Source organism: Panthera onca, chromosome C1 (genome assembly GCF_046562875.1).
Source record: "Panthera onca isolate mPanOnc1 chromosome C1, mPanOnc1 haplotype 2, whole genome shotgun sequence".
NCBI lineage: Eukaryota > Metazoa > Chordata > Mammalia > Carnivora > Felidae > Panthera > Panthera onca.
Window position 1 is genome coordinate 34,253,714 of NC_138346.1, and position 16,123 is coordinate 34,269,836.

The 16,123-nt window shown below is 40.2% G+C and overlaps 1 protein-coding gene across 1 annotated transcript in view; it reads left to right on the top strand.

The window, feature by feature from the left end:
- MPP4 (MAGUK p55 scaffold protein 4) overlaps positions 1-16,123 on the top strand; it is a 43,036-nt gene that overhangs the window by 12,073 nt on the left and 14,840 nt on the right. The window contains exons 5-14 of the mRNA XM_060622970.3: positions 591-671; positions 1,845-1,976; positions 2,685-2,766; positions 3,878-3,963; positions 5,412-5,483; positions 6,176-6,372; positions 8,567-8,631; positions 11,068-11,085; positions 13,619-13,657; positions 15,641-15,661. Of these exons, the coding sequence (XP_060478953.1) occupies positions 591-671; positions 1,845-1,976; positions 2,685-2,766; positions 3,878-3,963; positions 5,412-5,483; positions 6,176-6,372; positions 8,567-8,631; positions 11,068-11,085; positions 13,619-13,657; positions 15,641-15,661 (793 nt within the window). The remainder of the gene's footprint in view (positions 1-590; positions 672-1,844; positions 1,977-2,684; positions 2,767-3,877; positions 3,964-5,411; positions 5,484-6,175; positions 6,373-8,566; positions 8,632-11,067; positions 11,086-13,618; positions 13,658-15,640; positions 15,662-16,123) is intronic.

Genomic DNA, 16,123 nt, shown 5'->3' on the forward strand with positions numbered 1-16,123 from the left:
GAGAATTTATAGAGCTCTGTAAAGTCTTTAAAGGTCTTATGTCCTATCAGAAAGCAGGTCTACATCTAAACCATGGAAAAGAGATCAGAACTTATTCTGTTTAACATTTTTTATTGCAGTAAACACTAAAATTGGTAATGAAATAATAAGTCCTAAAATACAAACTACTATTCCCATTTTCCATTTGATGGAACATCCACAGGATTGGGCTCAAATACCTGGAGAACTCAGGTTCCTTAACCTGCCCATAAAGCATTCATGTTAACAAACAGTTTTAGCGCCACTAGAGGGAAATTGCCTTGGTACATATGATATGACAAAATCATGTTAGTTCTTCCTCCAAGCCTGTAACATGCCAGGACTGGGGCACTGAAGTTTAGATCTACCCCAAATCTTGAATTCAACTTGCTGTAGTAAAGTTTAATGATGAAGGAAAGATTCTGGGCCCCGACTTTAAAGATGAAAATGAAGATTTCAATAACAGCTTGTCTTAGGTTAATGTGCTATATCTGTTATCCAGCCTGGGTGAGGTTAACTAGGTGATGAAGATTTTAAAAAATTTTACAGTGTACACTTTTTTTACCAACCAGGTAGTGGGGATATTACATGAAACTCCTAAATCCCCTGAGACCCAAGAACTGAGACAAATCCTCCAGGCTCCACATTTTAAGGCAAGTGCTTACTAAAATAGATAAGATATGCCCATCTGGTGCATAAGCAAAGTTGGGAAGAAGAAATAAATGTGACAGAAGATGCACTTTTTGAATAGACGTTCTATTACTGCACACGGGTGACCAACAGATTGTTCTTAAAGATGTGGGACTCAGATGTGACTGGCTCTGTGTTGTTAGCCATGGAGCTAAACCTGCCAGAGTTATGAGGAGACATGTGGAACTTTCCATGTGTCTTGTTGCCCCCCCTACAAGGCCATTGTCCCTCTAAAGTTCTGGGGGACAATCAGGGTAGTATACTTCCTTGTAAATATTTTAAGTTTTAGATAAAATGTATGAAGATGTTTGGAAAATATAGTATAAGGATGATAAACTCAATGAGAGGTATATGAAGAACAATTGATTAAAAAAACATTTGATTACAGAAAGGAAACCTATCTCATAGCACTTATAGAATTTGAGATCATTTTATCAACAGATGAGAATTTTAAGAGAAGGTCTGTGTTTGGAGCAATGGAACTTATGAGTCAAATTTTTAGTTTACAAGATAACCCTAGAGAATTTTCTCTGAGTTCCAGTGAAGTTCTGTCCTCCAATCTCAGACTGGGCTATCAAATGACTACTTCCCCACCCAATGAAATAAAAATTGAACAAAATGGGCCATTAGAAGGAACTCTTTGCTCATACCCTAAATCAGGAAGCTACTTTTTCTCATTCTGTTCCTCATAGGCTCTTGGGAGTCACTGACAAACTAAACCAGCAAGATGTTTTGATTACTATCCCCCATTCTGCTTTAATTAGAGAAAATATTACAAAAGTTATTCTGTAGTTCAAGCTTGTAGGAGCACCATGGATTACATGGATTTGCAGGAAATGAGAAGTGACAAAACACATTTTAGCAGAAATGCAAGAATATATTATGTATCACTTACTCTCTCCCTGCCTTGCTTCTTTTAAAACGGGGACAATAAATATAGCTGCCTCACAGAGTTATGGTGAAGACTGAGTAAAAAAGGCCAGCACATAAAAGCACATAAAAGGCCAGCGTGTACGTGTTGGTTGTTGTGGTAGTAGTGATGGTGGCGGTGTCTTGGACAGAGTATTGGCTCCCTGTCTTCTAAATGCGTATGTCCTATGTGTGACGTTTACTCACCTTGCCTTCTCTGTTCCTAGGCCTTGCTCAGTGCCCATGACACCGTGGCTCAGAAAGATTTTGAGCCCCTTCTCCCCCCATTGCCAGACAACATCCCTGACAGTGAGGAAGCAATGAGGATTGTTTGTTTGGTGAAAAACCAACAGCCCCTGGTAAGGAAATCACTTTATCTTTTCGTTAGAATTATACCATGGTTAATTGTGAACCAAGTGTTAATTATGAACTAAGGGTTGATTGTGAACTCTATTATCTCTAGTAGTTATTTAATATAATGTTAACTATTCTTGTCTCTAGTCACAGTATAGTTTGAGGCATTCAGAAAATGTGAGGGGATCCAAGATAATGGCTGAAGCATGTCCTAGCAACTTTTGCCTGTGGCTTTAAACACATGATACATTATCATGTTTTCTCTAGGAAAGATTTTTGCTTAGTGTTTTTCTTTGTTGAAAAATCTGTGAGAAATAAGACTTATTTTATTTTATTATATTTATTGTTTGGCTCTCTGAGGTACATACATTTCACTAAATTCCAATGTACTTATCTAAGTTTTTTTCTCTTTATTGATGGGAAGCTAAGTGAGGTATTAATTTGATTTTCTAAGAAGTCTCTTTGATTAGGTTGTAATGGTGAGAGCTTTCTTTATCTTTGTAAGGATCTAAATATTCTTTTGTATCTATGTGGTTGGATAGAGACTTTGATAGGCCAAGGTTGAATGAATGGCCTTGTCTTTTTGATGGCATGGTATGGCCCTGGTTGGTATAAATATCCTCTTCTGACCAGACCAGAGGCATATTGAGGGAAGCCACCAGAAAAATGGTCATGTTAGGTAAAAGAGGGATTCCACTGCACTCTTTCTCCAGGGAGCTACCATCAAGCGCCACGAGATGACAGGGGATATCCTGGTGGCCAGAGTCATCCACGGAGGGCTGGCCGAGAGAAGTGGTAAGCTGAGCAGCAGAGTATGGATGTGACCAGAGAAATAGGAAACCATTACTTGTTTAGTCTTCTTTCCAGGGAAACCCAGCTTTCCTAAACAAGGTCAGGGCTTCTGTGCATTGCATTGGTTACTAGGAAGGAGGGAATAAATATTCCAGAAAATCCTGTTTCCCTCCTTCACTGAGGCCCCATATTAATGTTCTCTCAGTTTACATTCTTGTGGTAACCTACCAAACTAAGTATTATCAGGCCATTCTGCAGAAGAGGAAACTGAGGCTCAAAGAGATTAAGTAACTAATGTATGCACGGTTTTCAATTAGACTCAGGATGCAAGTCCAGGTCTGTCCGCTCTATAGTCCCAATTCTCTCCCTTCACCTGGTCCTTCCGCTTGCAACAAGGCTCTGTTCCACCTTGAAATGCCTGATGCTTGCCTTTTCTACAAGTGAACTGAATTTCCTTCCTTTCACGGCTGCATTTCCGTGCCTGCTGCCCCATGTCCTCACTTCCCAGGGCCTTGGAGACGGGATGGGCTTCATACCCCAACATTCTTAGAGCAGTGGCCCCAGGATTTCCTAGTTGCTAAGTCCACTGTCCCTTCCTTTGGCCTCAGTTTTATTTTTACTTTCTAGAATATTTGGTGTCATTGACCATAACTGTCTTGAAGTGTTCATCACCCATGGTTTCTGTTCCACAACATCATCCTGCTTCTCACCTCTCCCTCCGACAACTCCACTGTTTACTTCATACTTCTCAAGGCTTGATCTTAACCCCCATGTTTCTCCATGTTTCCTCTTTTGAAGAATGCCCCTCCCCTTTCCTTTTCATTTATCATTTACTCATGATATCTTCATTTTACAGCATCAGATTAGCAGAAATAGAAATATCACCATCACTTAATACCCAGTAAAGAGGTATAAAATGCGATTCTCTGTGCTTTGGTGGTGGTGTACTCCAGAATAACCAGCCTGTATTATTATTGTTATTATTTCAGAGTAAATGTTTAAATGTCAGAGCATGCTTGGCTTAATGAGTTTGCTAAAAATCTTTGGTACAGCTACCTCTATTTTTTGCCAGTTTCCTTGTATCTTCCTTTGTTTTGTGTTCCTGTTTGCCTAGGGCTGTTATATGCTGGAGACAAACTGGTGGAAGTGAATGGAGTTTCAGTTGAGGGACTGGACCCTGAGCAAGTGATCCATATTCTGGTAACAGTCTTCTGTTTGCCTTCTCCACGACTCAGTGCAATGCTGTGGCTGACCTGAGCCTGTCTGGCCCATGGTGTGTGTGCTGAAACATGAGGGGGGTTTGGTCCTTTCTCCAGACCCCCAGACCTTTTCTGTTTCTGCTGGGAGACTTCTCTTGCCAAGCTGCTCTTTTGGCCTCAGTAAGGCTCTGCCAATCCCCCCAGCCCAGGCTCCTTGTTGCCTGAGATGCTCCTTTGGAAACTGAAGCTGGGGTGGCCAGAGTGAGACTCTGGAGGAGTGTCTGAACCTGAGCAAATTACCTTTGCTCCCCTAACATTTTTATACAGCTGAAATCTATTCACCGTCTTCCTTGAGGTAGCTTTGGGGTAGAAAAGATGTCAGGGGAGGCTACCCTATGGGAGGGGGAATTCCTTGCCTGTCTTGCCCACCATCATTGGTGGTTGAAACTGGGGATTTACGACCAGTTTATGGTTTAGGTTTCTTTTAGGTCCCATTTCCACTTTTCAAACCTTTGCCTGAATCACAGTCCAGCTGTCATAGCCATAGTGGTATGCCCCCCCACCTCCCCATGCACACCCCAAGTGTGGGGGCTGACATGGATTACTATTTATCATAGTGGTTCTCAAACTGAGTTTTGGGGGGAACCCTAAATTTTCATAGATGTGCCTCAGGGACTACGTGAGAGGTGGGATTACAGGGAATATACTAAGCACCAGAACATTGTGCAAACCACATGCTATGAGATGCTGCACATGAGCTTTAAGGACTGTCAGTTGCAGACACACATGGCTCCACCTCAGCCATTTTGGTGCCAGCTTCAGAGCCAGGATGGTGGGGTTGTGAAATTTCTGAGCGACATTTGTTCCTCTCTGGATCTCTAATACCTGCCACAGTGCACGTGACAGGAGGATCTTGCCTTCTCCATCAGTCTAATAGGTTCTCCGTCTTCTCAAAATGTTTGAGGGCCCCCCTTCCCCCCATGAGCTTAGAGCTTGTCCATCCCCCCAGAAGACTTGGGAGCCCTCTTCTTCCCCATCAGACTGGGCTGCCTGGCACAGGAACAGGTGTTCGGGAAGTAATTACTGACTCAAGTTTGAGGAGGGCAAGTCAGATCAAGACCTCATCTCCTTCCCCAGTGTCTGTGGGAAGAAGACCTTGCTGAATAAGGTCACGAGATGGAGTGTTCCTGGGGGAGGCCAGGCCTCGGAGTGGGGTTTAGCAGGCCAGGAACTCTGGAGCCCCATAGCAGGGCAGAAGCTGAGCTAAATTTCTTCCTAATTTCCACTTCTGCATGGTGATATTTAGCTATTGAACCCTTGTAAAAGTCCCTGTGGGGGATGTCACCCTTAAAACTGGGCACACTGTGTTATAACTCCATCTGCTAAAATGTCATAACCCAGTGAACTCTGTGATTTGTTATTCTCCCCCTCCCCTTTGACATTTTCTAGGCTATGTCTCGTGGTACAATTATGTTCAAGGTGGTTCCAGTCTCTGCCCCTCCTGTTAATAGCCAGAAGATGGTAAGAATACACTGAGCCTTCATAATCACATATAGGAAATCCTCAAATAACAATAATAGTGACTTAATATTTTGTATCATACTACCCTCCTCTATAATGTGTTGAACATTTGTTCAATACTGTGTTGCACATTTTGTTTTGAGAGACAGATAGAGAGGGAGAGCACAAGTGAATGAGGGCAGAGATGGATAGAGGGAGAGAGAGAATACCATGAAGGGGGGCGGAGAGAGAAATAGGGCTCACCTGAAATGGGGCTCGTGTTCACCCGAAGCAGGGCTTGAGCTCACCCCATGCAGAGATCAAACTCATGAAGCGTGAGATCATGACCTGAGCTGAAGTCAGATGATTAATCTACTGAGCGACCCAGGCGCTCTGGACATTTTTCAATATTGATGACATGAGAGGCAAATGAGTAAATGAATACAATAAAAGGAGATGGAGTACAAGAAGTTAAAAAGTAATATCAAGAATGGGAAACACTTGAGCAAAAACTTTTCAGTACTAAGAGATTCTGTTGGCAAAGTCACTTTTTTGGTGGATCTTAGACTCAGTTCAAGAGGCAGGTTCCCCTTTTGGAGAGTATGGGGAGGAAAGATAGTAACAGTAGGTAGAGGAGTAGAGAAATGGTTTTAAGTCTTGACAGCCCATGGGCAAGGGTTCTTTTGATGGGACCATTTTGTACCTACTGTCAGGTATATGTTCGTGCCATGACCGAGTACTGGCCCCAGGAGGATCCTACTATCCCCTGCATGGATGCAGGGTTGCCTTTTCAGAAAGGGGACATCCTGCAGATTGTGGACCAGAACGATGCCCTCTGGTGGCAGGCCCGGAAAATCTCAGACCTTGGTACCTGTGCTGGTCTAATTCCTTCTAACCACCTTTTGAAGAGGTAAGGAAATTCTTACTTCTGGACTCAGGACTGAACTATCAGGACATAAAATGTTTCTCAGGCTTCTGTTATTGTATTTAAGATTAGGTAAAGAGTGACAAGCAGATAGATAAACATATACACTGGTCTGTAAATCCAAAAGTCAACTTATCCATATGCCCTGAACATTTTAAATACTCAGGAGACCAGAAAAATCATATCATATAGAAAAGAGAGAAAAGCACTTGTGAAACTCAAAAAGATAGTTCTAACTCCCTCTATTAATCATTCAGGCCTGAATTGAAATGTCAGTTATTGAATCTGAACCCACGGCTGTCATCTGTGTGTCCTTGAGATCTGAGGGAATGAGTAAAGATAGAAAATAGAAAAGGGTCCAAGACCCAGCCAATGTTAAGAAATTGAGAGGAAGAAAAGGAACTAGCAAAAGAGATTGAGGAGTGACCAATGAGGCGGGATGAAAATCAGGACAGTATAGTGTCTGACCAACCACGTCAGCTGCTATAGAGAGGACTGAGAACTAACCATTGGATTTAGCAATATGGCAGTCATAAAAGCAATTTGAAGAAATTATGGCATGAGACATTTTAGTACAAAGCAGAGCAGAGCAATGGGAAAGTAGCTGGAGAGGAAAGGGGAGTGGTGTGAAAGAACTTTTTTAGATGAGGTACATAATGCTCATAGGAACAGTCCAGTGAGAGGGAAAACTTTTATGACAGAGAAAAAGAAAGGAACTGCTGTTGTCAATGTCCTTGAGCAGACAGACGGAGACATGATCTAGTACAGTTGGACAACACAGGGGTTAGAGGTGCTGACCCCCCATGCAGTCAAAATTCTGCATATAACTTCTGACTCCCCCAAACCTAAATACTAATAGCCTACTGTTGGCCAATAATATAAACAGTGGATTAACACATGTTTTATGTTATGTGTATTATATACTGTATTCTTATAATGAAGTAAGCTAGAGAAAAGAAAATATTAATAAGAAAATCATAAGGAAAGGAAAAACACATTTGCAGTACTGTACTTGTTTATTGGAAAAAATCCATGTACAAGAGGGCCTGCTTAAAGGTCAACCATATACAAGTAGAGGCGTTGGCCTTATACAGGATCATAAACAGTAATAGTAACAGCAGAGAATCCAGAATGTGTGGACATAGTTGAGGGTGAGGATATGGCGAGAGCTTGTGGAAGTTCTCTGATTGTCTCAGTGAAATAAGAAGGAATGTTGTAAGCTGAGAGTGAGGTGGGTAAAGAAATGCTGGGAAAGAGAGAGGAAGAATGATGAAAACATGCACCTCTCCTCACGTCCATGGTCAGGGAAATCAGCCAGCAGGAAAGAAATCAGCAAAAGCTACTCAACACGGCTATTCCCCTTCCCCCAGAGCTTGTTTACCAGCACACAGCTGTCAATGGAGAGGAAACAAGCCGCCTCTTAAAAGATGCAGGGGAGCAGTTCCCTCAGGAGACCTGGGATTTGGTTAGAGCACGAGGGCGAAGGGCTCACCTACTCACAGTAGGGGCTGAAGTCTGGGAGGCTTTGTTGAAGACTGACTTCGACTTCCATGGGGTGTGTGAAAGGGCTTCAGGGAAGGCGGGTGGTAGACAGAGCCTTACAGGGATTAACATGCAGAGGATAAGGGATGACCCAAGCTTTGGGGGACTGACATAAACAGGGATAAAGGCTTTATAAGGTTAGTCCTTATGGTCTCAGGGCAGAAAGCAGTGAGGAGGCTCAGGTAGGGGTCTTGCAAGGAGCCCACAGAAATGACAGGCTTATTGGATTAGCGTGCAAATAAAGGATGCAGAAGGAATTGAAATCCACATGGCTCTAAGGGATTGAGCATCAACAACCTGGGAGGGGAACCGGAACATGCTGTGAAGATTCAGAGACCAGGTGAAGCAGGCTTACCCACTGGAGAGGCAGGGGCCTATGGGTCAGTCGCTGAAGCTCTGGGGCCTGTGGCCAGATTTTTCAGTCTAAGAGTTGCTCTGAAAGGAGCCTGTAAGACAGGAAAAACGTGATAAGAAAACCTGTATATTTGGAGAATATTTGACAATGTGTTTGGAGGAGAAATCTCCCTTTTCACTTGGGTAGAAGCAGCAGAATTCTAGGGAGCACTGGATCTATTTCACCTGAGTTAACCTGAGTTGATTTTTTTTTTTTCCTCATGGTGTATTTCTTTGTGCATAGGAAGCAGCGGGAGTTCTGGTGGTCTCAGCCATACCAGCCTCACACCCACCTCAAATCCACCATATGTGAGTGTGCTGATACCTCAAACCCAGCGTGTGCATCGTGGGGAAGCCTGCTCCTTCTCTCCCAGGGCTGGCTTCCTGCCCAAGAGAGGATCTCTGACTGTCCCCACTGCCCAAATAAGCTCCTAGCAGCCATCTGAAATCCTACTCTGCACCTTCATGCCTTTGGATTTATAAGAGTTTTCAGTTTATAAAAATGCAAATGTTCCTGTGTCGGTGATACCTTCTGTGATGGCCCCCCAACTCTGAGTGCCTCGAGGTCTTTACAGCTACCTTATACATTATACATATGCTGGTGAACAAGGCACACACAAACCTTCATGTGGGCTCTATGCAGGGGGGTTAAATTTCACACTATTCAGAAGCTCTGATGAACAGTCGTGTGTGCATTTGATGAATAAACATGGGACTGAATTATTACTTAATCAATGCAGTTTCCTCGCTAGATGGCAATATTCAAACGGCAGTGGGGGAATGGTTAGTAAAGGTATCCATGGTGGCAAAGCTTGTGAACTACTTGCCACCTGAAAAGAGGGGCTGCAGCTTGGCAGAGCTCAGCTGGAACTGTCTGAGCAAGGCCCTTTCAGAAATGGCCCTCACCAGGCCTCCCCCCACTCTCCGAAAGGAAGTAAGGTTGGGGGTGCCAGGAGGGAGGGAGAGGGACCGGAACGGGAGGCTGCAAGGGGACTAAAGCAGACAACAGTGTCAGTGTCACCAATTGGCTCATGGCAAGTCCTTACTTTATTACTCGTCTAAGCCCAAAATTAGTTTTTCTTCTCTTTTTCTCTTGAAAATTTATGATGACAATCATAGAGACATTTTTGAAAGAAGAAAACTCTCTTATAATTCCTTCAGAGTGGCAATGTTTATTTATTTATTTTTGAGAGAGAGAGAGGGAGACAGAATCCCAAGCAGGCTGTGCACTGTCAGCACAGAACTGATGTGGGGCTTGAACTAAAGAACCCAGAGATCATGATATGAGTGGAAATCAAGAGTCGGATGCTTAACCAACTGAGCCACCCAGGTGCACCTATCTTTTTTATTTAACTTAACATTTTATCAGAAACATTTTTCATGATGTGATCTTTATAGTGATATTTTAGTTATTTCTTTGTGTTTTGAAAAAGTTTTTTTTTTTTTTTTTTTTTACCAAACCAGATTGAGGTACTTCTTTAATTCAGTTTCCTATTTCATTTCTCAAAGGCACATTGAAATGCTAATAAAGCTTCTTTTTTTAAAAACATTTTAATGTTTATTTATTTTAGAGAGAGAGAGAGAGACAGAGCATGAGTGGGGAGGGGCAGAGACAGGGAGACACAGAATCCGAAGCAGGCTCCAGGCTCTGGGCTGTCAGCACAGAGCCTGATTCAGGGCTCAAATTTACAAGCCATGAGGTCATGACCTGAGCCAAAGTCAGGTGTTTGACTGGGCCACCCAGGGGCCCCGCTAATGAAGCTTCTAATCAGCATCTGGTAACTAGTAGGACCCCTAGTTGATGTTTAATTGGCTCCTGTAGCCTAAGTGTGATTTACTTTAGACTTTTGGAAAAGCCCATCCTGAAATATGGTTTGTAGCCCCTATTCTTATACTCACAAATCTCTAAGTCCAGGAACCTCAAGGGTGGAGCCACTGACTTAATTGGTCACTTTTCATAGGGTTGTTTCTCATGGGGCATGTTCAGTTTCTAAATTATTAGATCATTCCTTTTCTTTTTAACTGTTTTAGATGATGCTATAATAAGTATTATTTTGTGTCTTTCTGATTAATGTTACCATAGAGGGGAAAAATCTCAGGAACAAGTTATTAGGAGGTATGGGCACTTTTATTTAACAAGACTTACTGAAAAATTTGCAGATGGCCATCATAAATATATTACTAAAGATGCTCATACAATTAAGTTGTCGCTGTTCTGTCTTTTTTCTTTCTTTCCTTCCTCTCTCCCCCTTCTGCATTCCCCCTTCCTTCCTTCCCTCCCCCTTCCTTTCTTCCCTCCTTCCTGCCCTCCTTCCTTCACTCCTTCCTCCCTTCTTTCCTTCCTCTCTTCCTCCCTCTCTCCCTTTTATTCCAGTCAAGATTTGAGTTCCTAAAATATTCTGAACTAAGTGCATTAATTCAGAAATGAATAGAACACAACCCTTATAGAACTTTAAGGAGGGAAGGGAGTGGGATTTGCCAGAAGCAAAATCCCCATTTCCAACAAGATTCATAAATGTATTAGTTTCTATAGGATACATATTTATCATTTCATTACAAATTTTTCATTTATCATTTGAATAGCCTTCAAATTTCTAAAGATTAAGCCTAGAACATTAATTAAATGATTTTGGCACTTTGCTTTTCTTATTGTAAGTTAATCTGAAAAACCATAGCATTAACTATTGTGCTCTCTCTCACTCTCTCTCTTTTTTTTTCCCACTTCCATTATTTGTCTGTATCCAGCAATTTCTATGGAAGAAGGTAAGAAATAGTATTTGAAAAAAGAAACCCTCATCTCCAAAGTCTTGCAGAACTTTTGTATAGTTTTGTTAATTCACTTCAATTCAGTTTAGCTATTTATTAAGCTCTTCCTATATACCTAGTAGTGTTCCAATCACTAAGATCTTAATTTGTCAAAAGATGTCAGTCAAAAGAAAGCACACATGATGTAATTGTCCTAACACTGAGAGGAATAGGAGAAAATAGAGATAACATTTATATGCAGCACGTGGTAAAAATTCAATAAAAGTTGTGAAACTGGCTTGCTGTTTTGTGTCAGCTGTTTTACACACACTGTCTTAAAAATAACCCTGTAAGGAATTCGTGATTGTTCCCATTTTATGGATGAAAAGATTGAAGTCCAAAGAAGGTAAGAATATTGCCAGATGTTGCAGGCAGTGTAGTCTGGATTGAAGCTTCTGTTTCAGAGGCAAATGGAACCTCCAGTTATTACTTCTCTCTCTGAGCCCAGACACCCACATGACTCATTATGATGCCACACACACACTTACAAAAGCAAGAAGGCAAGATGCTATCTGCTTGTGGAGGGGAAGAGAGGCTAGAAGAGCACTCCCCTAGGCACCCCCACAGCTCAATCCTGAAACTGGAAATGGGCAGGTCTTTGGAAAGGCGGGGTCTCTGAGGTCTTGGTGGGTAACAAACCCACTGTCTTAATCTGCTCAGGTGGCCATAACAAGATACCATAGACTGGGTGGCTTACACAACAGACACTTTTTTTCTCACAGTTCTGACAGCCAGAAGTCTAAGATCAAGGTTCAGCCGGTCTGGTTTCTGATGAGATTTTCTGGCCTGCAGATGACTGCCTGTCCTTTTGGATTGGGGCCCCAATCAATCTTATGACCTCATTCAACCTTAAAGGCCCTGTCTCCAAATACAGTCACACTGGGGGATAGGACTTCAACATATAAATTCGAGAGGGATACAGATCAGCCCATAACACCTACCCTTTGCCTATAGTGTGGAATTGTTGATTTTGAGAGAATAAAATCAGTGTCTGTCTTAGATCCCAGGCTTGCAAGTTAGAAAAATCAGGGCTACTTGTGCTGTTACTGGAAGTTCACTCGTGTAAATTCCTCTGTAAAACAGGAATAATAATAGTAGTTTTCTTTGATTAAAAAAAAAACATAAAACCTCTAGTTATGTCTTAGGAACTAATAAATTCACTGTTGTTATAAAATACTAATCTGAAATGTAACCTCTGAATAATTATGAGGAATTGAATGGCAGCTACGTTACTTGTTTATCTGTGCCCCTACCTCTATAAAACAGTATTATTTTGTAAAAATTTTTATATTGCATATGTTACTTAAAAACCGTAGTTAATGATATGGTCTGTAAGAAGGTGGTGATAGGTTTATTATGTGACTTGATAATATTATAGCTTATTATACAGATAATTACTTGCACTTTTGGAACATGATAAGACTTATTAAACCACTATTTATTTCTCACCTAGGAAGTGCTGGGCACTATGGTAGGCACAAGATGTATAGTGCTTTCTGAAAAAGAATTATTTTTTCAAAATGTACATTTACATTAACTATTTTCATATTAAAAGGAAAATTCAGTTCAACTTAATAAATAATTTGTCATGTACCTATTCTGTGCAAGACACTGTACTAAGCTCTGTAAAATATGTAAAAATTAGCAAGACAGTTTATGCTTTTAAGGTACTATCTAGGAGGGCAAATAAGACAAATACTCAAATGGTTGTATTATATTACATCTATATATTAGAATAGATGTGTAGTAGCAGGGAGTTCAAGGTAGTAGGAAGAAAATGCTATGCAGTTCATGGCAGAGATAATCATTTTAGTTAATGTTTGAGATGGACCTTGAAGCATTACAGGCAAAGGGAACAGCATAAGCAAAGGTACAGAGGACTGACTGATGGTGGCTACTGTAATGGGAATATAAGATATGTGAAGGAAGAAATGGACAATAGCCTTCAAAGTTGGGTTTGGGTCATGTTGTAGAGGGTTTTGAATATTAGGTGGGGTCGGCTTTAAAAGTTATGGTCTCTTATTCTCTTATATATACCATAGTTAAAGGTAAAAATAGTTAATTTTTTAACATTATTTTTATATATTATAATATATATTATTTATTTATTATTTTAACATTTATTGAGTGCTTACCATATACCTGAGCTTTTCATACACTATCTCAGTTTATCCTCACTTACATGGGAGGTATTGCTACCATCTCCATTTATAGATAGAAAACTGAGGTTTGAGGTAAACTAATTTGTCCATTCATAAAGCCAATGCTTTTAAAATGTTAACCATTTTATGTTATGTTGCCTTCTATACCATAGATTTTCATTGAATATGGTGGAGTCCTTTTTATCTCTCCAAGTGAGCAAGCATAAGGAATATGCTTGTTGTAAGAGTAACATTATTGTAAGGTGGTCTGAGTTTACTGACATAAGCCTATACGTTGGGAAACTCATACATTTTAAGTTCTATTTTTCCCTTACTGTCCTCTTTTATAGAAGATGACATGAAGATTGATGAGAAGTGTGTGGAAGCAGGTAACATTTCCTTTTGATAGAATTACCACCAGAAGGCATATGAAGCACTTCAGCAGTAGATTCTCTGACGCAGAGTTGGCCAAATGGAGCCACAGGTTTCCTCTGGAAGAAATGTGTAAAATGAATTCCCCTGCGCCTGCCTTTTTCTGTGGTTCTGGCACTTGGAAGGGAGGCACAGCTGTGGGAATGTCTCCAGGCTCCAAAACCAACCTTCTACTAAGTGTTCTAGAAACCAGTGTCTTAGAAATGATCACAGGAACATTCAGTAATACTCAGGTGTTACATTCAGTAACATTCAGGTGGAATGTCTGGAAACCACCATGCTTTTGTGAAATACTATAAAATACTGAAATGCCAATTTTAAGAAAGGAACATATAGCTTTTGTTATTGTTTGGTACCATCTTCTGGTGGATTCTAGTATAGATAAATAGAAGTGGGTTCCAAATTTTTGAGAAATATATGAAAACTTTTTACATTTCTATACTTAATTTTTTTTTTTTTGTAAATTGGGAAAAGGTTTTCCAAATTTAGTGGCATAATGAAGATTGGCTCAAGAATCACCAGAGTATTGTTGGGACAGTAGTTGGAGAGTCCTTAGTCAGATAAGTGAATTTGTCTTGGCTTTCTGGGCTAATCTAGTTTTTAGAAATTAAAGAACAATATGAAATCTTTAAATTGTGGATATTTTAAAGATTCACATATACTTCCCAGAACAACTACAGAATAATGCTGACACCATATTTATTTTGCCAGGTACACATTCGGGTTTTTAAAAACTTGCAGTAATATTCATTTCTTTCTATAATTTTAATTTACAATTTTTATTAGGTAATACATTCACATATTGTATAATTCAAAAACTTCCAAAGTATAGAGTTCCTCCCTTTCCCTTCTCCTCTACTCAGTTTTATTTCTTGAGGCAATAAATGCTCTCAGTTTCTTCCTGATCCCTCCAGACATATTCTGTGCATGTAAAAGCAATGATGTATATTTTTTCTCCTCTCCCTATCATCATCCTTACCATTCTTTTAAAAATACCTTTAAAAAGAACACAACAACAAAAAAGACTTTTTGATGGTACACTATACACACTCTTCTGTCCCTGGCTTTTCTCCTTAGCATTGTATATGATTCCATCTTAGTACTTAAAGAGCCTCTTCCTTTGTTTTTAACAGCTTATTGGTTAAATAAATTATTGTGCATTTATATAATCACTTATCAGTAGATGTTTGAGTTATGTCCAGTCTGTTCTATTACAAACAATGCTACAACAAATAGCTTTGTAAATATATTGTTCCACATGGTATGAGTAAACCTTAGATGCAGTATTGCCTGATCCAAGGACGCAAGCATTGGTAATGTTGCTATATATTTCAAATTGCTCTCCCTCTACATTCTAGTTTCATGATCCTTAATATCTCTTTAAAATGCTAAAAAGAACTGTTTTAACTGAAAGTTGGTTTACATAAAATCTTTCCTTATCGCCTACACAAGCCTATGCAATCAAACCAATATACTCACTCTCCTTGCCACGTTCCTGTTGCTTATGGTTCCTCCCCACCCCCTACCCTGCCCCAACCTTCAGTCAGGGTGCATCTCTCCTCCATCTGAAAGCCCTCTAATAGCAAAGCTGTGCACTGACAATCCATTGGAGTTTCCTGTGACATTCTACCTTTCCCTTCCCTCTGAGCCTCTTTTAGATTTTATTTAGTCTCTTTTATTTTATTTTATTGATTATAGCCTCATACAGCATACCTGCTTATTGTCATAGCCCAGCTACTTAATACCACATATCTCATTTAAAAGTTCAATATGCCATAGAGACACCACTGACTTGGCCTTGATTCAGGAAAGATTTTTAGAAGTTAGTGTGTATGCAGAAGCATAGGGTCAGGGAATTCATCTGTTAAAGTACAGGCTCAGTATTGATAGTAATAAAATGACACTTTTGGTTTTTTTTGTGTCCCCATGGGAAACCATAGATGAAGAAACATTTGAATCTGGTAAGTAAAAAATGAATATTTGGTATTGATTTTTAAGAGTGTATTCCAGATATTGGTATAATTTAAACACACATCTAGGGATATGATACAATAATTGTTTAAATACCTCAACAGTATAATTGTGAGATATTACAAGCTTCACCTTAGCCAGTGCTTCTTTTGGGGCATTTTGGAGTTCTTTGGGATCATTTTTTGGTTGTCACATTGATTTGGGGCACTGGCCTTTAACTGGTAGGACTCAGGAATGCCAGATGTCCTGCAGTGTGTGAGACCATCCTGCGTAATATTTTTAATGTCCTATTGGACAAAACACATTACAAATATAAATGAGCAGTTCCTTAACACACAATAGTGATATACATTTTCATAAGACATAACATGAAAAGCTCAGTTGTTTAGAAGACAGTCACTATGGAGAGAGACATTTGAACAGGATTAAAGAAATTGCCTCGCAGCTATTGA